This window comes from Silurus meridionalis, chromosome 16 (assembly GCF_014805685.1).
Source record: "Silurus meridionalis isolate SWU-2019-XX chromosome 16, ASM1480568v1, whole genome shotgun sequence".
NCBI lineage: Eukaryota > Metazoa > Chordata > Actinopteri > Siluriformes > Siluridae > Silurus > Silurus meridionalis.
Window position 1 is genome coordinate 1,230,001 of NC_060899.1, and position 24,228 is coordinate 1,254,228.

The following is a 24,228-nucleotide window of genomic DNA, read 5'->3' on the forward strand; positions in this document are numbered from 1 at the left end:
CAACTGGAAACCCAGACTCCTACATCCAGAGTGAGAACAAGAGCTCAGAAAATCACTCTGGATCCACGGCCAGGCACAAGAGAAGTTTCTTCTCCGGGAAAATCCACCTCATGAACACTTCAATCTCTCCTCAGTGTGCAATAAAAATATGTGCAAAACCACTTTTTACTTTTTTACTTCTGTATTTTTCTGTAAAATATGACTTTTTTTAAATTAATTTTTATTTTTTCCCAAAAAATTTTTTTATAGAAATGTGCAATAACACTTTGTTATTCTTTTTATTTTATTTATTTTATATTATTTCTAATTGTTTTTTTTTTTTTAATTATTATTATTATTTTATTTTATTTTCATAGTCAAAAAAATGTGCACCTGGAAGCTTCTGTCACCAAAACAAATTCCTTGTAAGTGAAACTTGCCAATAAAACTTTCTGATTCTGGTTCTGATACGAGTGACACCGAATGTCCATTTATTCATTAAAGCTTCATCATTGTTGATTTTATCAGCTGTTCACTAACGGAGACTCGAGTGCAAACGTGTTCAAATCCATCAGCATGGTGCTTGAGCTGAACCATTCAGAGGAACCTAGCATCATGTCTAAGCTAGAAGCTAAACATTCGGGCTAAAGGTTAGAGTTGGGACTCGTTAGCGATTCGTTTGAAATGAATAGATCAGAAATTTAGAAATCAAATCAGTGACCTAAGTTCTGAAAACACTTCATATTCCTCCATCACATCACATGACTGTTTAAAACCTCATTTGACTTCAGGACACATGACTCCATGACCTCATTCTCAGTCTCATGTTGGTTGTGAAGCATCACTGAGAACACAATAGGAGCACTGATTGATACGGCCTGAGGAACTAAGAGATGTAGGAGCGTGTGTTGCAGAGAGACTTTCAATTTTATAATTTATGTTTAGGAGTTCAAATCCTCCATGCAAAATATCTTCCATAACACTGACAACAAAATGTATCACCATTCATCATCATCATCATTGGATCTGAATGGAGTTATCTTCAATTCCCACTCTGTGCAGCTGGGGATGGTTCCACATCAACAGCCTAAAGATCCATCAAGTTACTGAGCAACTCAACAATGGTTGAGGACCACAGTTTGCTTGAACAGTTCTGCATGTAAGCGTCCATCACTGAACAGCATCTCCACAATGATGGAACTGTTATGGGTAAATATTTGGTGTTGAGGATGAGGTTCCCTTTTGAGTCTGGTTCCTCTCAAGGTTTCTTCCTCATGAAGACTCAGGAAGTTTTACCTTCACCACAGTCACCACTGACTCACTCATTATAGATAAACTTACAATAATACAACTTACAAACTTGTTTTAATTGATTTATCAAACTTAATTTATCTCCATAAATTTGCTTTGATCTTTGAATTGATTCATCATCATCATCAGTTTCAGACCTGAAAATCTTCCTGAAACCAGGTAACCCTGGTAAATGATATAATGTCAAACAAATGCTCTAAAACCAGTCACGTGTAACGCTAATCCAGCATGAAGGCTTCTCAACCTCTCCATGGTCAGGAACTTCTCCAGACCATAGCCATTCCTTCATTCTCTTTCAGCAAAATTTGTTAATTTATGCAAAAGCAAAACCCCTAATCCATCTGAAAGAGCTTCATCTGATCGGAATTTTAAGAAGACAGTGACACTGAGAGTGTGTTTGAGAGTATGTGTGTGAGAGTGTGTATGAGTGTGTGTGAGACCGAAAGAAGATTCGCACCTGTACACAAGGAGATGCCATTCATACTGGCATTTCAGAACATTACAGAAGAAGACGAGGGTTATGGCCATACCAGCACAGAGTTCCTGAGTTCCTGAGGACTGGAATGAAATTAGAGCTTCGAGCTCAAACAGAAAGCAAACAATGGGTTTTTAGCAGGAGGAAGTGTCGAATGTTGTGGAGTTTTTGGGAATTTTTCGTTTGCTTATAAAGAACCGAGAAACTGTACAATTATTAGAACAGAATGTAGATGTTTGTGATGATATAAAAGCCCAAACTACTGCGTGCTGCACGGAGAGCGCTATATTTATTATTTAATAATTAAATAATTATATTTATTAATGAATGAATTCATATTTATTACCTTTATTACATTATCATAAATCAGTACTGTTTTTTTTTACTATTTTACATGTAGTGTTTGTTTTTTTTTATCCAGTATTCATTTTTAAAACTCTGTTGATTAATAATGCTGGTAGTCACTCCGACCCGTGGCATCTTCTGTTACAGACCAACCCCCAATAAAGAAAGGAAAAGTTATGTGGCTTTTAGAAAACAAGACCCTGTATTCAGGACCCTTGTATAAACGTCATTCCTTCATCTGTCCAGTTTAAAATGCAATTCATGTGACCGTTATAAAGTACTGATACTGGAGACTCCTTCCTTCTAAATCCATTTATATGGAGCACAAGTCTAAACAGCAATACTGCTGTGCTCCCTTCACTGGCTTCCAGTAGCTGCACGTATCAGATTCAAAACACTGATGATGCCTACAAGGCCAAAAATGGACCAGCACCATCTTACCTCAGTGACCTCATCACATCTCGCACTGCACCACGCTGTCTGAGATCCTCCAGCACTGCTCCACTGGTACCATCTTCTCTCAGAATGAGAGGTAAGTACAATTCAAGGCTCTTCTCTGTTCTGGCACCGAGGTGGTGGAATGAACTTCCCCTAGATGTCCGTACAGCAGAGTCCCTGATTATCTTTAAGCGACGACTGAAGACCTACCTCTTCCTGAAATACCTAAATTAGCACTTTCCAAGTTTGTAGAATTCGAGTTATATTTATATTGAGTTTGTATTCTTGCGTACCAGTGTAGATTTATTCACTACTAGAGATTTAAAGCACGTTTGTACGTCGCTCTGGATAAGGGTGTCTGCTAAATGCCGCAAATGTAAATGTAAATGTAAATAACTGTTATAGCAATTTAGCTTTAAGCTAATCAGTGAGGTGAGCTATGTGGGTCACATTTTCACAACTAAGGGTCTACGACCAGACCCAAGAAAAAATAAAAGCAATTATGGAAATGCAGCCACCAGAAAATGTTGCCGCAATTATTAAGGACAATTCATACTGAACCTCAGCGAGCTCTCCTGTGTGAGTTGACCTACATAAACACAGAATGGTGCTGGTTTAAACAACACCAAGATCCTTCTGACGATTTAAAGCGTAAGATTTCCAGTCCACTCACCCTGAAATACTATGACATCCAAAAACCTGTCCCACTCATCTACGAAGCTTTCCAGTTCGGCCTTGGAGCTGCATGTCTTCAGGAAGGTGCTCCAGTCGCATACGCTTCCCGGACAGCGGCTCAAACAGAAGTGCATTCTGCACAGCTCGAGAAAGAACTTCTTGCGGTGGTATTTGCATGCACCAAATTCAACATTTACATATATCATCAAAAAATTCACATAGAAACAGACCACCAGCCGCATCCTCAACAAGCCCATCTACACAGCTCCCGCCAGACTGCAACGCATGATGCTAAGATTGTAGAAATACAACTTCACAATCACACACAAGAACATTGCAGACACGCTCTCACATTCCTCTGGAATCCATCCAAACAAACTCCACGATGATTTCGCTGATTTTGAAGTCATGTCAGTCCGGTACATCTCGTCTTCCAGACAGAAAGAGCTACAAACTCGTACTGTGTGGGATCCAGTTCTTCAACGCCTTTGCCATATTCTAAAGTCGGGATAGTTGTGCAGCCAGTCGAAGCTGCCTGTGGAAATTCGTGAGTATTTTCCCTTCAGGAATGAGCTCATTGTTGATAAAGACGTACTCATAAAGAGACAGAGAATCCTGAATCACTATTTAGTGAATATATCACAATCATTTACAGAGGCCATCCAGGCCTTGAGGCAACCAGGCACTGTGCACAAGGCATTGCGTTTTGGCCTTCTCTTACCAAGGACAACATCAAGAGCATCTTCACTTGCACCACTGATCTTCTATGGTCAACTCTGGCTAAAGATATCTTTGAGTGGAATGGTCAACACTTCCTCTCACTAGTGGACTCATATTTGGAATGGTTCCAAATTGATTTTGCTCTGCTGTGTTGACGTGTTTCTTAAGCACAGTGATCACAAAACTCAAAATGCACTTTTCTCTTCACGGGAGTTCGCACAAAGTCCTTTTAAACAATGACACCAATTTACATGTCAACAGGATTTCACACACATCACCAGTAGCCTGGAATCTCCACAAGCCAGCGGGCTAGCCGAGAGGGCAGTGTGAAGTGCAAAACAGATAATAGACAGATCCAAAATGGGATGGATGGGATGTGTTCCAAAATTTCCTTAACATCAGAAACATTCCACACGACCAGACTTTGGGTTCTCCTGCAGAGAGATTAATGCTCTGACAGACTCAAACAGTTCTTACCAATTAGCAAGTCCATTCTTGTGCCAGCCTCAAAAAATAACATCGCTGTCAAGGATCAACTCTCAAAGAAGACGTACTATGACAAATCCAGTAAAACACTCCGACCACTTCTGCAAGGTGAAGTAGTGAGACTCGCCACTTCCAAAGACCATGATTGAATTGTACATGTTAAACATCTCTGAGATGAACCAAGGTCATATCTCATGCAGTCAGAAGGAAAAGAATACAGACGCAAATGAAAACATATCCTTCCAGTCTCAGAGCTGCTTCCACAACACAGCACAGTGAGATGATACTTCCCTTTGTCCAGACCCCCTCTGCCGAGCACAAACACCCTGCTCCGAATGCGGTCGGAGAACAATGCACCTACAAGAAACCAAGAAGGAACTCTTTACTGAATATTTAAAACAAACTCCTTCCAAAACTCCATATCTGACCAGATCTGGTCGCCATTGTTACAAACCGTAAATACACAGACTGAGAAAAGAGAAAAAGTGAAACGTTCATTCACTGAGTGATAATCTGAAGGCGTTAAAGGTGTTTAATTGATGTGAGATGTTAAATGGTAAGTGTTATAGACTTTCTCACTCTTAGCCAAATATTCTTTAAAATAACTTCTCATAAAGGTAAAGGTTTTATGAAGTTATCTTGCAATGTAAGAATCTCTTGTTAAGGAATAAGTTTTACAGCTAAAAAAGGAGGATGTGGAACAGAAGTGTTCTGCTTTAAATTCTCAGTTCCTAAGATCCTCTCTACACATGCTCAGGTGTTAACGTAGAGAAGTTTCATGAATGTGAACAAACTCCTGCATCTCAGGTAAAAAGATACACTTGTTAAACTGTTTCCCTGGTCTGGGCTCGTCATCCAACATGTCCTAAACCTAAAAATAATTATCCTTCTCCCAGACTGAAGTTTAGCTCCATCTCATGATCTGCAGTGGCACAGACTTCTTTAATCAAAATGTGCATTTATTATCACACGGTGTGTCACCAAGAAGACCTTCCCCATGATAAATACCAAACTGAATCCACCGAGAGATTTTTCCAGAATTTCATTCAACTCAGTATTTATGTTCAATAGATAGGATGAGACAAATGTTTTTTATTATTTATCATGGAACATCCTGCTGTGTTCGACTCATCATCTGTAAAATCAAATCTGTCACTTCAATGTTGATTCGACCGTTACATCATCCAATCACCATCCAGATGACCATCCAAATCATCATCCAATCACCAACCAGTCATCATCCAACATCATTCACTCATCATCCGATTATCATCCAATCACCAACCAGTTATTATCCAATTATCATTTACTCGTCATCTAATTATCATCTGATCACCATCCAATCACCAACCAGTCATTATCCAACATCATTTACTCGTCATCCAATCATCATCCAAATCATCACCCAATCACCAACCAGTAATCATCCAACATCATTCACTCTTCATCTGATCATCATCTGATCACCAACCAGTCATCATCCAACCATCATTCATTCGTCATCCAACCACCATTAACTCATCATCCAACCATCATTCACTCGTCATCTGATCATCATCCGATCACCATCCAATCACCAACCAGTAATCATCCAACCATTATTCACTCGTCATCTGATTATCATCCGATCACCATCCAATCACCAACCAGTCATCATCCAACCATCATTCACTCGTCATCCAACCATCATTCACTCGTCATCTGATCATCATCCGATCACCATCCAATCACCAACCAGTCATCATCCAACCATCATTCACTCGTCATCCAACCATCATTCACTCGTCATCTGATTATCATCCGATCACCATCCAATCACCAACCAGTCATCATCCAACCATCATTAACTCATCATCCAACCATCATTCACTCGTCATCTGATCATCATCCGATTACCATCCAATCACCAACCAGTAATCATCCAACCATTATTCACTCGTCATCTGATTATCATCCGATCACCATCCAATCACCAACCAGTCATCATCCAACCATCATTCACTCGTCATCCAACCATCATTCACTCGTCATCTGATCATCATCCGATCACCATCCAATCACCAACCAGTAATCATCCAACCATTATTCACTCGTCATCTGATCATCATCCGATCACCATCCAATCACCAACCAGTCATCATCCAACCATCATTCACTCGTCATCTGATCATCATCCGATCACAATCCAATCACCAACCAGTCATCATCCAATTATCATTTACCACCACTGGCTTGTTCATCAGGGACAAACTTACACTTTTAAACAACCTATTTATGTGTGTGTTTGTGTGTGTGTGTGTGTGTGTGTGTGTGTGTGTGTGTGTGTAAATATATATAAATCTAGGGGAGCACCAATCAAATCTTCTTTGACTTCCGCGTTAGGATTAAATGTTAGATTGGAAATATTGTGCACTTTACAACATCAATCGGGATTAGAATCAGGACACAGCCTCAGGCTCTGATGAAGGATTGAAGGAGAGTGTGCTTCTTTACTGTTTTCTCCCGATGGCTGTGTTCGTGTAACGAGTAATAAAGAGACTGAAATGATGATGAGGATGGAAAGCAAAGTGTTGAGCGCCAAAAAATAGAAAAAATGATAATAAATAATGACGAGGCGAAAGAGCCAAAGTCTGAAAACCGCGTGGAAACCACAGGATTTTAACTGCTGACTGATAAACAAGAGGATTCAGTGTTTCAGCTTGTAATGCCGTCACTCATATGAAGTATTATACTGCTGTATTCCTCCTGTCCTAATGATTCTCTCAGGCCTTCTTAGACACACACACACACACACACACACACACACACTAAGCTGTATACTGTATGTTTTTGATCATTTTCCCGATTGTGCCCTGGGCTTCAATCTGCTTCGCTTTCCCGTAATAAATGATTAAAATAAACACATTAATAAATCAGTGAAGGTGATTTATTGCAGTTACAGGATGAAAGCAGGAGGAAGAATATGCATCTTGTTTCACATTTTTAAAATGTATTTATAATATTTTAATGTGAGAAAAAAAATAAAACTGTCATTCGCTTTCTAAATGAAGATTATCAACAGCATGATGTCACTAATAAAAACATTGTGTTTCATGTCGCTATGGGAAAATTGCACACCACAGCAGTTTTCGGGATGAGTGTGAACGCTGACTGGACCCCAGGAACCTCCTCACCTCACCTACATCACTACCTGACTTTACTCACACCCTTACAGCAGCATGACCCAGAAGATCAGAGCTCATTATAACAGCACCAGAGCTGAATGTAGAATGTGATGTTTAGAAAGAAGCACATAGCAATCCAATGCTCAGGTGTCCACAAACTTTTGGCCACAGTGTATATAGAGTGTAGAAATGAGTTTATTAGCGTTAGCGTTAGCGTGCAGGTAGACGAGGTGAGGGAGGTGTGAGTGAGATGGTCTGGTCATGTGCAGAGGAGGGACATGGGGTATATCAGGAGAAGAAAGCTGAGGATGAAGGAGGAAAAAGAAAAAGAAAAAAGAAAAAGCTGGAAAATGTGTTTGATTTCAGACGGAACAAGAAAAAAAGTAATAATTTTAAAAGAGTACGATGAGTTTCTGTAGGCACAGTGTGTGTTCATGGTGTTTAAGGAAAAAAGATGGAGTAAAAAAGGAAAATATACAAGAAAGAAATAAAGAAAGAAAGATAAGGGAGAGAAGAGAAGAGAAGAGAAGGAAGGAAGGAAGAGATGACCATGAAGGAAGAACTAAAAAAGGAAAATATACAAGAAAGAAAGAAAGAAAGAAAGAAAGAAAGAAAGAAAGAAAGAAAGAAAGAAAGAAAGAAAGAAAGAAAGAAAGGAAGGAGGAAAAGGAAGAAAATGCTGAAAAACAAGAGGAAGGAAACAGACAAATTGGCAAAGAAAATAAATGAATGAATGACAGAAGGATTAACAAAAAGAGAGAAAAACAAGAAAAATACTGTAAGAGAAAAGAGAGAAAAATTAACGAATGAAAGAAAGAAGAAAAGAAAAGACAAATCAATGGAGGTCGGAGAGAAAAATAAAAATAAAGAAGAGTTAAAGAACAAATAAACAAATACAAGAAAGAGAAAAAAAGGGCAATATCAGAGATCGGAGAGAGAGAGAGAGAGAGAGAGAGACAGAGAGAGAGAGAGAGAGAGAGAGAGAGAGAGAGAGAGAGAGAGAGAGAGAGAGAGAGAGAGAGAGAGAGAGACAGAGAGAGAGAGAGAGAGAGAGAGAGAGAGAGAGAATGTAAAAGAAAGGACCTGAAAGAAAGATTGGAAGAAGAAAACGAATGAAAAAATATTATAATTAAAAAAAAATTCATATTTACACATTTTTTTGACTGGAGTTAAAATATTTTTGTCAAGAATTTTATTATTAGTAGTAGTTATTATTATTATTATTATTATTATTAATATTATTATTATTATTATTATTATATATTTATTCTCCTGAGATTCGGACTCTTGTTTGTCCTGGTGGTGTTTCCTACCTTACAGTGAGAAGACGGAGGACGTTACACAGACGACCAGACGAAGGAGAGAAGGAGAAGAGTCCCGGATCATTTCAATGGAATGAGAGAGAGCAGGAGACGAGTGATGATGAGAGAAGGTGTGTGATTTAAAGAGCAATACTGATAGAGATCCTCTCTCTCTCTCTCTCTCTCTCTCTCTCTCTCTCTCTGTCTCTTTATCTCTGAGACTTTGTCCTTTTCACCCTCCTGCTTCTAAGCACTCATCTGTCTCCTCCCTCTTTCTCCCTCTTTCTCTCTCTCTCTCTCTCTCTCTCTCTCTCTCTCTCTCCCTCCCTCTCTCTCTTTTAATCATCAAAACAAGAGAGACAGACAGATAGAGAGATTAATACCTTGATGGATGGATATGGATAAATGAATGAATGAGTAAATGAGTAATGAGGATTAATGAGTGAATGGATAGATTATTAGATAGATAGATCTATCTATCCATCCATCCATCCATCCATCCATCCATCTGTTCTTTTACATTTCCTTTTATGTATCTGTTTGTTTATCCCTGAGAAATGTTCATTGTGTATTAAAGTAAGATAAAAAGAAAGGACAGAATGAAGAAACGAAGGGAGGAAGGTGTATGAAAAGAAAGGACAGAATGAAGAAAGGAAGGGAGGAAGGAAGGAAGGAAGGAAGGAAGGAAGGAAGGAAGGAAGGAAGATGAAAAGAAAGGACAGAAGGAAGGAAGGAAGGAAGGAAGGAAGGAAGGAAGGAAGATGAAAAGGAAGGGCAGAAGGAAGGATGGGAAGGAAGGAAGGAAGGAAGGAAGGAAGGAAGGAAGGAAGGAAGGAAGGAAGGAAGGAAGGAAGGAAGGAAGGAAGGAAGGAAGGAAGGAAGGAAGGAAGGAAGGAAGGAAGATGAAGGAAGGAAGGAAGGAAGAAGGAAGGAAGGAAGGAAGAAAGGAAGGAAGGAAGGAAGGAAGAAGGAAGGAAGGAAGGAAGGAAGGAAGGAAGGAAGGAAGGAAGGAAGATGAAAAGGAAGGAAGGAAGGATGGGAAGGATGGGAAGGAAGGAAGGAAGGAAGAAAGGAAGGAAGGAAGGAAGGAAGGAAGAAGGAAGGAAGGAGGAAGGAAGGAAGGAAGGAAGGAAGGAAGGAAGGAAGGAAGGAAGGAAGAAGGAAGGAAGGAAGGAAGGAAGAAAGAAGGAAGTAGGAAGGAAGGAATTAGGAAGGAAGGAAGGAAGGAAGGAAGGAAGGAAGGAAGGAAGGAAGGAAGGAAGGAAGGAAGGTGAAAAGAAAGGACAGAAGGAAGGAAGGAATTAGGAAAGGAAGGAAGGATCCTTCCTTCCTTTGATACTTCCTTCCTTTCCTACTTCATGAGAAATGAGAAATTTGGTCCAGACATAAATAATAACACTTTCAGCTTGGACTTAATAAGAAGATGTGCTGAATCTGAGTATTAAACAGGACAGGGTACAGAGTATATCAGATCTGATCTATGTCATATACAGTTCTGTCACCTTCTTCAGGTGGACCAAGACCAGCTGCTCAAAGGTCTTCATGATGACAGATGTCAGAGCCACAGGCCTGTAGTCATTCAGTCCTGAGATGGAGTGTTTCTTGAGGACCATGATGATGGTGGAGAGTTAAAGCAGGAGGGAAGTCTTCAGTCTCTGGAAGAGCCGATTCACAACCTCATCATTAAGTGCAACGTGAGTGCTGGAAGGAGTTGCTTGAGGGGTTTCCAGAGGTGTGATGGAAGCAGTCTGTGGGATGGGGTGGATGAGATGGTGGTCTCCTGTATGCAGGATCGGTAGCTGAAAACCTGCTTCCATAGAGAGCAGCTGCTGGAAAGGAAGGAGAGAAGGAAAGATAAAATAAATGAAGTAATGAAGATGAAAAAAAGGAAACAGACAAGGAAATAAGAAAAAGACAAAAAAAGGGGGTAGAAGAAAGAAAATGAGTCCAGAAGCAAATCAGAACTATAGGAGAAAAAAAAAGAAGAAATGGACTGATTTAGTTGTTGAATAAATGAAACCTGGTTTTTGAACACGTTGGAGTCAGAAGTCAAATCTGAATCTGAATCAGATGCCAAATGAAGCAGAAGAAAGGCATCAGCTGAAACGTCCAGAAATACAGAAGCACCAAAAACGAGTCACTTCTCCAGACTCCAAGTCACTTGACCTGCCTCATCTTCTGCTCTTTAACAACTCTGAGAGAAGATTAAACTGCACGGGAACGTGAAAGAGAGCTTTGAGAGCTGAAAGCGCCACAGGGCTGAACTTCAGACATCGTTTAGACTGGAAGATGGACAGAGTGATGAAGATAAACGAGTGGGATTGACTGGAACAGAGGCTCCTCTGTGTTCTCCTCTGAGCTGAGAAAAGGAAATAAGAAATACGACTTCTTAAGGATTTTCCTCAAAGGACACAAAAGATCTGAAAGGACACCAAACATTTCCAGCCATATGTGGTTCTTCTCCAAACTGTTCCCACAAACTCGGAGACACGTAATTGTGTAGGACGTCTTTTGACGCATGAAATTCTCCCTTCAGTTTAATTAGGAGACCCAAAACCTGTTCCAGCATGACGATACACACAGGCAGCTTCATGAAGATCTGCTTTAATGGGTTGGTAGATGCTGAAGATCTCCTGCTAAACCCTACTGACTGCACCCCAGGAATCTCCTCACCTTCTCACCTACATGTGTGTGTGTGTGTGTGTGTGTGTGAGGAAAGTTCACAGCCTCAGGCTGTGTGGAGGTGAACAGCACAGCGAATCTCCTGTAGAAGTAATGAAGCGGATGAAGGTGAGATGATGATGATGATGATGATGATGATGATGATGATGATGATGAGCCTCGAGGTTCCCCATAAAAATTCCTGCTTTAATTTCTAAATATAAATTAAAGTAAAAACTTCTCCAGGTTTTTATTCCCCGTCCTGTTAAAGGCTTTTCACTGAGAACAAAGGAGTGATCTTTAACCTCCTTTAATCTCTCTCTCTCTCTCTCTCTCTCTCTCTCTCTCTCTCTCTATATATATATATATATATCTTTCTCTGTCTCTCTCTCTCTCTCTCTCTCTCTCTCTCTCTCACTCTCTATATCTTTCTCTCTCTCTCTCTCTCTCTCTCTCTCTCTCTCACTCTCTATATCTTTCTCTGTCTCTCTCCTCTCTCTCTCTGCATTTGCATTTTGCGGCATTTAGCAGACGCCCTTATCCAGAGCGATCTCTCTCTCTCTCTCTCTCTCTCTCTCTCTCTCTCTCACACTCTCTATATCTTTCTCTGTCTCTCTCTCTCTCTCTCTCTCTCTCTGATGAATTATATAAAATTGGTGCGGTTGCTGGAGTGTTTCTCTAAAATTAATCAGAAAGAAAACAAGAAGAATGAGGAAGAGAAAAGAAAGAAGGAAAGAAAAATAATGAGCAGAAGAAACTGAGAAAAAGACTGTGAGAGATATCCATTCATCCATCCACCATCTATTTATTAACATTCATCCATCCATCCATCCATCCATCCATCCATCCATCCATCCATCTATTTATTAACACTCATCCATCCATCCATCAATTTATATAACACATAAATTCTACTTATCCACCCATGTTCTAATTATGTGTGTTATATAAATAGATCATTGGATGGATGGATGGATGAGTTTTAGTAAATGGATGGATCTGTACCATCAGCCCCCTCTACTGTTCATCAGAGCACATAACACACACACACACACACACACACACACACACACACACACACACACACACACACACATCTGTACCATCAGCCTCTACTGTTCATCAGAGCACATAACACACACACACACACACACACACACACACACACACACACACACACACACACATATCTGTACCATCAGCCTCTACTGTTCATCAGAGCACATACACACACACACACACACACACACACACACACACACACACACACACACACACATCTGTACCATCAGCCCCTCTACTGTTCATCAGAGCACACACACACACACACACACACACACACACACACACACACACACACATCTGTACCATCAGCCCTCTACTGTTCATCAGAGCACACACACACACACACACACACACACACACACACACACACACACACACACACACACATCTGTACCATCAGCCCCTCTACTGTTCATCAGAGCACACACACACACACACACACACACACACACACACACACACACACACACACACACACACACACTGGTGTTTATGGGGATGTTATCTGAATGTTACCTAAACACTGTTCCAGACCCCCTGCAGTTGCACTCCTTCATGATAGTGCCCTCTTACAGCAGATAAACCTCCCTGATCCTCCACACTTTACCGCAATGTTCTGGAATGTTCTGAGGAGCGTCTGTGTAACTACCTGGACGAATGAGTCTGATTCAGAGGGGCTCCACCTTACAACTTACACAACATAAAGGATCTGAGGCTGATGTCTCAGTGTCCAATCACACAGCACACCTTCAGAGGTCTCCTGGAGTCCAGGAATTGAGTTTGGAGCAACTTCATCCTTATGGCTGTTCGCTAGAGATATTCTGAAGTGGACTCTTATAGGTTCTAGGCTCAACAAAGCACTCTTCAAGAAGCTAAGAACCCCTATAAGAACCTCTCTGTGTAAACTATTTTCTCAGAAGGTTTCTTGGAAGCAACCTTATAAAAATAAACACCAATTTCAACATAGAACTTTTAGCAGCTCTCCAATAGGACGATCGAAGAACTTCTAAGAGTCATTTTTTCCCAACACCAGGTTAAAGTTCTTCTGATGAGCCTCTGGGGAACCCAACAAAGCATTTTCTTATCGGGAAGGTTCTCCAAGTAGATATATTTGGTAATCGGTTCTCATTAGACCCCTTCATAATTTAAATCATTCGAAGAAGTTAACATATTTCCAATCATTGAAGAACCTTTGAAGAACCCTAGAAGAACATTTTGTTCTGTGTCCAACTCCTCTACTTCTTCTTCTTCTTCTTTTTTCGGCTGCTCCTACGGTAGTAAAGTAGAAATACACACTAGAACCATACCAGAACTCTTATGAAGCACTTTCAGGGTTCCACAAAACAAAATGTTCAAAGAACTGTCAAGGGTTCTAGAACAAGGAACTCTTGCAAACATATGGTTCTTGTGTGGAGCCTTTTATCACAGGGAAAATCTCTGCAGGTCAAATCTAGAACCCTTAACGGTTCTAGACTGTAGTCATAAATATTTAGAACAGTAAGGGTTCTGCAGTCATCCCTTAAACCTTATAAATGTTTCCTTTCCAAAATCCTACATAGAACCTTAAAGGTTCCTAAAGCTGAACCCTGAGGTGTTCCACAGAGATACAGGAAGCTTTTCCTTCAGCAGAAGAACTCATTACAATCTGCAAACTTCTCAAACAGGAAACGAGCTCGTGGGGTTTTTTGTTTTGGACAGAATTTTATTTTTGAAATTATTTTATAGAATCATCGCTTTTTTAAATCATTTATACTGTAGAATTTATATATATATATATTTATTTATAGAGATCCATATTTTCACCAACAAAAATCTGAAGGTCTTTCTGCTCTCCTCGGGTTCATAATTACAGTAACACACACGAGATCTGTGTGTGTGTGTGTGTGTGTGAAAAACATCTGCAGAGCTGAAACAGGCAGAGAACCAAAAGAAAAGAAAATGCGAGAGAAACACTGTGATCGGTCTCCACCTCAGAGAACACGGTTCCTCGTGGGTTCTTTAGATGAATAATGCTTCTAGTTTCCTTTTCTGAAAAACAGTAACCCGGAGTAGGGTTCTTCATGAGACCTTTAAAGGTTCTAGAAAGAGAAAATAACTTTTTTTTTTTTTTTATCAGTCCTCAATACAGCAAAGATCTTCAGTAGAACTCGAGAAGCTGGTAATGAAATCCAGCTGGAATGTAAACATTAAAAACAAAAACATCTAAATCGCAATTTTGTTCTTTTTTTTCTGAGATTCATTTAGCATTTCCAAAATGGCAGCAGAAATGAGATGAAGTGTGGTGGAAAGGGGAAAGAACTCGAAATCACTCAGTGCTGGTGGATCCGTCACGGCCGCCGATCAGAACTGAGAATTCAAACGTTCCTCAGCTTGGATGAGAAATCATAAATCATAAATAAATAAATAAATAACCCTTCGGCTAAACCGACTCCGTGATTGATATCTGATCGATCGGATCGCCGGCGCTGTGACGTGAAAACGTTCTCATTACTGGACCTGATCGTTTCTCGGCTCGTGGAAAGTCATGAAAGAGCCGGCGCTCTGAGCGTTCAACATCTAACCAATAATTTACTCTGAGCAACTTGAGTGCCTTAAAGATCTCCAGAAGATCTACAGGACAGGTGATTAGTAAGGGGTTTAATAAAAACGGAGCAGAAATCAGGGAACGGTTTGGGTGTGGGCGGGGCTTAGTGGGATCTCTCTGTCCATCACTGTGACACTGGACGATTATGTGGAAGAGGGCAGATAGTGTTTCCTCAGAGCGTGAAAAAAAACCCTGAGGTTGCCGTCATGTTCCTGGTCCTCGTGCGGTTCCTCACGCGGTTCCTCTGACTGAATCACGTCTCCTCCCCCCTCTGCGTGTCGAGCGTTTCTTATGAGCGGGACATTTAAAAAAAACGTGTAGCCTTGGCGTGACGCTAAACCCGTACGTGATCGGGGAGGATTCGGGCCTGCGATCGAGCGGAAAAATAAAACGACAGAATATTGAATTGTACTGATTTTCCCGGGAGATCTGTTCTCTTTATCCAGGGGTTAAGTGTTCAGCTGGCTCTCTCTGTTCACATTGGGGGATGTGGATCGGGCGCTGGTGATTGTTCACGTTTATTCACTAAACGTCAACACGTGCACTCACAGGTGTAAAAACCAGTAAGAACTCCGCCCTCGATCGTAGCTTAAACTTTTGTCTTTTTTCCGCTTCAAATAATAAATAAACAAATTGGATGAAAAAATGAACCGCGATCCGATCAAACGATTGGCTTCGATATCGGATTATTTACAAATCTTCGCCAGGGCTCGGCATGAACGCTTTTAGATCGGAAGCAGATTTCCTGACGTCTGTGTGAAGCGGAGCCCTCGGAATATACGCGGTACGGCTAAAAGTATTAGGACACCTGTAGGTGTTTCTTCTTCAAACCCCCATCAGCTATATAAATATATAAATTGGAGCAAAATTGCAGGTAAACCAAAAAAAAAAAAAAAGAGAGAAAACGGAAATCTGGCACTGTGTGGCACATTACACCTTCACTCCAACACAATCAATGTGATCGGGGTGTCGACTTTCTCCACCTGATTTATTTCACAGCAGCATTTTGGACAGTCTCATGGGACACGTGAAAATAATTTCTGAATCCGAAACTTTTTTTTTTTTTTTTTTCACGATGCCGGAAAAACCTGTCCACATAGAATCTATAGGTTCAAAATATATACTACTGAATTTCCAGTGTGTGTGTGTGTGTGTGTGTGTGTGTGTGTGTGTGATTTGTTCAGGTTTTGTTCAAGCGTCTTCTTTGCATATGTCATTGTCCGATTTTTTTTCTCCCCATTTTTCAGGTATTCTTTTTTTTTTTTTTTTTGATAAAGAAAGTCACAGCAGAGGAGAGTAAAGGTCAAGGACTGGGAAGAACGATAAGAACGATCACATGACCCGGGGAGATGAAAGGACAGAACAGAAAGAAAGATAAAAGATAAGAGGGAAGAAAAAAAAAAGAAGAGTGTTTATGTTTATCGGTACACCAGATGAGAGATGGTGCTGGATTTGTAGTTGAGCTGGTGGTTGGGAATGAAGTTGTGGTGGAGGCTCTTGCGCGTGCACACGTCGCCCATGTACAGGCCTGTACACGTGTCGCACGAGATCTTGAACAATTCACGCACGTGTGCGAGGCTCCCGGTTTGTTGCAGAAGCCGCAGCGGGATCCCGCGGCGCCGGACGTGGAAGAGACCCCGGGCGAGGACGGCTTGCTGAGGAACAGCTTGGTTCCGATCATGGGCTTGTCCAGGAGAGGCGAGTGGGAGTGCGAGAGCGGGTGTGTGTGTGTCAAAGTGTGAGTGTGTGTGTGTGGGTGTGAGCTGGAGTAAACCGAAAGCTTCTCCTTGACGGGGACGTATCCGTCCAGGGGGCGCAAGGAGTTTTTAGGGAAGTCCGGGACGCCGCAACAGGGAGCCGGGTCCGATCCGTGGCACGTGGGGCACAGGATGGCGTCGCACCTCTGGCAGGACGAGAGCGTCGGAGAGCTCAGGCCGCATCCCTGACACTTTAATCCGTGACTCTTGGGTGCCCAGGATTCCCAGGATTCCCTGCTGGGCGTCCTGGAGGGCGTGTGACGGCCGCTCACGCCGCGCTCGGTGTACAGGTCGACCTCGTCTAGAGAGGACAGCTGGTAGGGGTAGGGCTCAGACGACTGGGAGGGGTAATAATCGCCGACGGGGCGAAGGATCTCGTCTTTCAGGTCCTCCTCGGCGTCTACGAATAGCGGTTCTTTGCGAAGGCTGAGGGACGTTTTCAGAACGGGTTTGTTGGCTTGGTGCCAGTGACCAGCGCCGTCCGTCACGTCTACGGATTTGGAAGGACGCCCGCTGCGCCTCAGGTGGGCTCTGTCCAGGTCGGGCTGGCGTGCCGTTAAGCGCGTGAGGTCTTCGCCGGAGCTCCTGCGCGCCTCCACGGCCTCCAGCTCGGCCACGCCCCCTCCTCGCTCCCTCAGCAGGCGGCACTCGGCCTGCGCCAGGAGGAGCTCGAACGCCAGCTGGCGGAGGTGATGGGTGGCGCCGGTGGCATGCTGATCTCTCATCACGTACTGCAGGTCCTGATCCCGAGCGTAACCCATGGAGCGCAGGATCGAGCGGAGGTCCGAGTCACAGATGGCCGACTGGAGCTGGTACACGTACGGACCTGTGAATGTCTGAGGACGGAACATGCGGCGTTAACCATCATCATCGTTTATCATCTCACTAACACACACAATCTAGTGACAACCTTTCGTTCATTATTAACAATGTTCGCAATACGCTTTGGTTCCCAGGCAACAAAACGCTGGCAGTGGTAATGATCGCTGACGGAGGGAGGATCTCGTATTTCACACGGCATAAACCGACCCATCATCATCATCTTTAACTCAAGCATCTCTCTTCACGCACACCATCTTTCATTTATTATTAATAACGTTCGGCACAAGCTTTGGTTGCTAGGCAACAAAAACGATCTAATTCCATGTTTAAAGAAAAAAAAAAAAACGCAGCTCAGCCAATCAGCTTTCTGCAGACTTTAAACTATTTTGCATTTAAATAAATACATTTTAAAAAGAAACACAATTGATATCAGTTTCTGTAAGGATTCTCCAGGAGGATTAATTGTATTTCGCTGCATCCCATAATGTATAAAGTTACGGCATGGAACTGGAAGATAACTCTAAACAGATCAAAAATAAATAACCTGGGAGTGAAAAAAAAAAAAATTTGGAACGCCTTAAAAAAAACTGCTGTGATGCAACAGGAATGAAACGCACCTTGATGCAGCGGAACTCCTTCTTCCAGGGGAAGAGCAGCAGGTTGGTGCAGATGGTCTCCAGCGTGGCGAAGGCGTTCTCCAGCGCGTGCAGGTTGGCTCCTCTCAGCCCCCTCAGCGAATTCTCGACGAGGTCGTAGTAGCGGAAGGTGCGAAACCGCTGCCCCGCCTCCGCCTCGCATGTCCCGAGCAGGGCGGTCGCCGTGGAGACCAGAGCTTCCTCCCGAGCGTCTCCCTGAGCTCCGCCGGCTCCTTCTTCCAGCCGCTTCTCCAGGAACGCCACGTACCTCCGGAACAAATCGTCTCGAAGCTTGGCATCCATCGCAGTGTTTTACACGGTGGTGCGAGTGCACTTGTGCATACTCACGAGCCTTTACTCTGATTGGCTAAGAAGTCAGGGGAAGGTTCGGTTCCACTGGGACAGCAAACGAACACGACAAAGCGTCCCATCTGTGCATGTTAGTCAGATACGAGGCTAGCGCACGCAAACGTGACGCCTAATTAGAACCTCGAGAGGACACGTGAGAACCGTGGATAGGAAGTAGCTCGGTCGCACTGGATCATTTCCTGTTTGGGTATTTTCACCATCGCCATCGTTCGTGAACGTCGTTTACTCCGGGTGCATTCTGGGTGTTTTATCCGTTATAACCAGCACGCTACTGGAGAATTACATCGCTTTCATTGTTCTACATCAAACCTCCTTCCTTCCTTCCTTCCTTCGATTCCTTAAAAAATACTCCGTATACAGCGTCGGGGTTTAATCAGTACCGGGGCTCTGCTCACAATTTCTTTCTTTTCTCTTTTTTTACGCCTCGCCGTCTCTCGAGGGCTCGTTAAGTGGAAATCCCTGAAGGGCGTGAAACAGGAAGTGGGTGAACGAGCAAGTCCTCTGAGAATTACTCTAAAGTTCTTCCAGCTGCAGTGTGTTCCACATGCGTGTGTGAGGGGGACTGGGGTGGGGTAGTGGTGAGAAGGCTGCTGGAAAAACAAAAACTCGTTATAACGCGCTTATAATATGTTTATAAAAGGTTAATGACATTATCTCTATAAACATGTACACTATGTGTGCAAAAGTTTGTGGACACCTGACCATAAGATTTCTATGTGCTTCTAATTAAACACGCCATTCCACATTTAGTCTCCATGTGCTGTTATAATCAGCTCTAGTCTTCTAGGAAGACGTTTCTCTACATTTTTGTGGAGATTCATTCAGATACAAGGGTGTGAGTAAAGTCAGGTAGTGATGTAGGTGAGAAGGTGAGGAGGTTCCTGGGGTGCAGTCAGCGTTCACATCCATCCCAAAGGTGTTCAATAGGTTTGGAGCTCTACAGCAGGAGATCTTCTATGCCAACCCATGTGAAGCAGATCTTCATCGAGCTGGCTTTGTGCACAGGGGCATCATCTGGTTTGGGGCTCCTAGTTCAAAATGTCCTGCTACTACCTCCAATGACGTCCTATACAACTGTATAACTTAAAAAAAAACACATGCCTGGAAAGGTCAGGTGTCCCAATACTTCTGGCCACAAATAAAACTGATAAATATAATTATAAATACAATAAAAGTGAGTTAAATAGTAAACATATATTCATTTTAAAATAAATAATAATAATAAAATTAGCAATAATAATAATAATAATAATAATAATAATAAATAGCAAAAGAAAAGCAAAGATGATAAAAAATTAAATTAAGAAGGAAATCATTTAGAATAATTATGAAAATTATTGAAAAAAAATAAAAATAAACATTAATATTGAAAATATTTGGAGAATTTTTAACCATGAAAGTAGCTGCGTCTGGGGTTTGGAGTTCAAATCATAATAATAATAAAAAAGGTTTTATTACAAGAATTTTTTAATTATTTATAATATGTTTATTTTTCCCAATTTATTTATTTATTTATTTTTTTTACTTCTGATTTTTTCACCCTTTTGTTTGTTGGATCTACAGTCCAAATTTTTTTCCAAGCATTACAAAAATTATCATTTTCATTTATTTTTAAAATCTCAGAAAAAAGTTTTCTGGTTTCGTTTTCTGTCTGCATTAAATGTATTTTTACTCATTTATTTATAATGTTATATTGATAAAATAAAAAAAATAATAAATCACTTCGCCCTCTCAATAATTTTATCAGTTTGAATCCTAAATCCTGGAATTGTTTGATTTATTGATTAATTGGTGTATTTATTAATTTTCCAGATTTCTGCCTGTATGATTTGTCTACATAAAATTTACATAGGAAAAAAATCCTAGAAGCACAAAAAGAATTAGTAAAACCTGACATTTTACAGCATTAAAAATTAAGTAAACAATTTACATTTTCATTCCATTATTTATTATAAATCAAATTCCAGCTGAGCTTTTAGTTATTTATATATATATAGCGCTAATTATTAAATTAATTTTATGAGTTTATATATAACAATTTATTAATAAATATATAGTAAATTACCTGACTTTTTAAAATGTATTATTTTACCTGAGAGCATGTTACCTTCTATTCAGAACATTTATTTTTTTTTTAAAAAGACAATAAGAAAAGAAAGAGACAAAAAATATTAATATTGTGTCTTTACTTGTTTGTATTTTTTGCTCAGATTTTTTTGATACACAGAATAAATTCTTGCATTTTTTTCATTTTTTTTTTATTATTAATGATTTTTTTATTCTAAACTGTAACAGATTTGTTTATTTATTTTTCTCATAAATCCTGGTGATCCACAGTGACGGTTTTCTGGTTTATGTTTGTGTTTATTTGTATAAATTGTGAGTATTTTGTGTTATGATCCTGTTCCATTGTAAAGCTGGACCTTCTGAACACTGCTGATCTTCTCCCACCTCATTCCCTCTGCTGCTGGGGTTCAGAGCCTCAGTAACATCGTGGACATCTTCTCATATCCCAGCAAATATATTATACTTTTATAATAAATAAACCTGAAAGCCTCCTGGTGTCGGGGTGTCTCTCTCTGTCTCTCTCTCTCTCTCTCTCTCTCTCTGGTGATTATTAGCATTACTGATCACACCATCAGCATCTTATTCCCGGATTAGGACCAAAATGCACCTCCATACCGTGTGACTCCAAATTTAAACAATAAATCCTGTTTATATTTTATCCCTTCGTCTTTGTTTACACACAATCCGATTTCTATGCTATTTTCTTTTGCTAGCTTAGCACCGCACAATCAGGCCGCCTTTTGCGTTAGCGTTATTTTCCTCTACACCCGTATTCCGAAAGTTATTGACACCTTAAAAGCCCGCCTCCTTCAACCTGATTGGATGCCAAATCACTAACACAACTGCGATGCACTCCAAACGCAGCCAATCATCGCCTACTTGGGGAAGCGATCCCGAATAGATATAGGAAAAAAACACCGCTTCAGAGACGCCCAAGTCAAGCAGCTGGTTAGCTTGCTAGCAATGAAGCAAACTAGCCAGCTGAAGCAACCTTTGCTAAACATGGATCAACCAGGCGGCAAAATGAAATGTAGAAACGGTGTTAAAGGCGCACCAGAGTGAAACACGGTCCTAAAAAGACCTAAAAATGCGAACCTGAGGGTTATTTTTCAGACGCCATCAACAAGATATGAAGTCCTTACCTTTAACGATCTGACGGAAACCCCTCCTGATAAAGCTGCGCATGCGCACGGTGGTCCCGGTCACTTTTGTGCGCATATGCGGAACTAGCGAGAGCGGATTAATACGTCAACGCGTCCGCCATCTTGGAAAGGAATAGTTATTATTATTATTATTATTATTATTATTATTATTATTATTAATAATATTATTATTATTAATATTACAAACTAAATAAACAATCAATAATCACAAAGCAGATATAATATGGTGAGAGAGAAGAGAGAAGCGGCCATACAGATACTACAAAGGCATAGAAAACTATAAAACTTATTTTAAAACATTAAAGGTTTCTTACAACGGATTAAAGAATGATACAAAACTTACACTTATAAAGAACATCTTATTCATTTTTATCAGCACATTATCTGTGTGAAGCTGCTTTAAGACAATGTTCATTGTTAAAAGTGCAATACAAATAAAAATAAATTGAATTGAATAATATACGTATTCAAGAAGAATAATCCAAAATTGGGTTTATTATGAATAGCTCTGAGAATGGTGAACATTTTGTGAATATTAGATGTATCCAAGATACAAAGCAAAAACAACAGTATAATTAACATCCTCAGAGTGACAAGTTCAGACGCGTCCTAATTAGTAGGTGTGTTTACATGGAACATTGTAAACGGTTTAAAAGTCCAATCCGAATAAAAACACTCAATCAAAAAAAAAATGTTCAGACCAAATAAAAGTGTCGAAATCATGTCAAAATCATTCCACTTGAAAGCACTGGCACATGTAAACACAATATCACGTCTGAGATAACGTCTCATGTAAACAGTCAACCGAATCTTTCAATCGGAATGATTTTATTCTGAATAACAAAAAAAGTGTAAACGTGTCTGTCGATGGGAAGATCGGATCGTTAAGTGACTCGGTTCTTTGAATCACGTTTTAAAAATCTTTGTTGTTGTTTTTTAGACATTTAGTTCATTTTGTTCCTTTGATCAGAAATAAAATAAAATGTTACATTAGGCATCAGTAATCAGATCCCCAACACGTCGACATGCAACGACTTTATCTACAGTTCCAATAATGAAAAAATGACAATGCAGCCGAGGACAAATGATGATGAACAGAATGATATCTGCTGACTCGTGTCAGTCGTTCTTTTATCACGTCACTCTCATAGTCACTCACACAATGCAATTAGAACTTTTTTTTGTTTTTGACCGAATCTTGATATTATTGTTACAATAATGACAGGAGTCATGAGATGAACTCAATTCTGCTTCCTGTATAATGCACTGCATTACTGCAAAGAACGACTCAGACTAGAAAAGTCGAGAGGTAAACGACTCAATTCTGTTTTCTCTAAATAACCTATGGAGATTTTGTGACGCTTTGCTTCTGAGACAAATCATTTTTCATTATAATTATTATTGTTGTTGTTCTGGAGTGAGTTAGATGAAGTGGTAGAAGGTGAACCTAGGAATGAAAGATTGGTGATTGGTGCAGACTTTAATGTGCATGTAGGTGAAGGGAACAGAGGTGATGAGGAGGTGATGGTAGGTATGGTTTTAAGGAGAGGAATGTGGAAGGGCAGATGGTGGTAGATTTTGCTAAAAGGATGGAAATGGCAGTGGAGAACACGTATTTTAAGAAGGAGGATCATAGGGTGACGTATAAGAGTGGAGGAAGGTGCACACAGGTGGATTATGTTCTATGTAGGAGATGCAACCTGAAGGAGATTGGCGACTGTAAGGTGTTGGCGGGGACAGTGTAGCTAGACAGCATCGGATGGTGGTCTGTAGGATGGTTTTGGAGGTGAAGAAGAAGAGAAGGAGAGTGAGGACTGAAAGAAGAATAAGATGGTGGAAACTGAAGGAGGAAGAGTGTAGTGTGAGGTTTAGGGAAGAGGTCAGACAGGGGCTCGGTGGTGGTGTAGAGGCGCTGGATGATTGGGGAACTACTGCAGAAATGATGAGGGAGACAGATAGAAAGGTTCTTGGTGTAACATCTGGAAATAGAAAGGAAGACAAAGAGACGTGGTGGTGGAATGAGGAGGTGCAGGAGGAGGAGCAGAAGGAGAAAGAGGTTGGAGAAACAGATTTGGGATTGACAGAGTGATGAGAAAAGTAGGCAGGAGAACAAGGAGATGCATGGGAGCAGCTGAAAGAAGAAGAAGAAGAATCATTAAGGTCAATCGATCATAATCAGTCCAAAGAGAAGTAAAAATGTGATCGCGTTTT

At 40.8% G+C, this 24,228-nt stretch overlaps 2 protein-coding genes across 2 annotated transcripts in view; both read right to left on the bottom strand.

Annotated features, from left to right (window-relative positions):
* The window catches only part of opn7b (opsin 7, group member b), a 20,029-nt gene extending 10,940 nt beyond the window's left edge, over positions 1-9,089 (bottom strand). Inside the window, exon 1 of the mRNA XM_046869842.1 lies at positions 8,907-9,089. The gene's annotated coding sequence lies outside the window, so the exon portion shown is untranslated. The remainder of the gene's footprint in view (positions 1-8,906) is intronic.
* Positions 9,090-16,173: 7,084 nt separating this feature from the next.
* Positions 16,174-19,374, bottom strand: spata2 (spermatogenesis associated 2). The gene is given in 3 exon segments (XM_046869993.1): positions 16,174-16,759; positions 16,762-17,797; positions 18,401-19,374. Coding segments are annotated over 3 exon segments (1,494 nt in total). The 5' UTR covers positions 18,722-19,374; the 3' UTR covers positions 16,174-16,622.
* Positions 19,375-24,228: the final 4,854 nt, after the last annotated feature.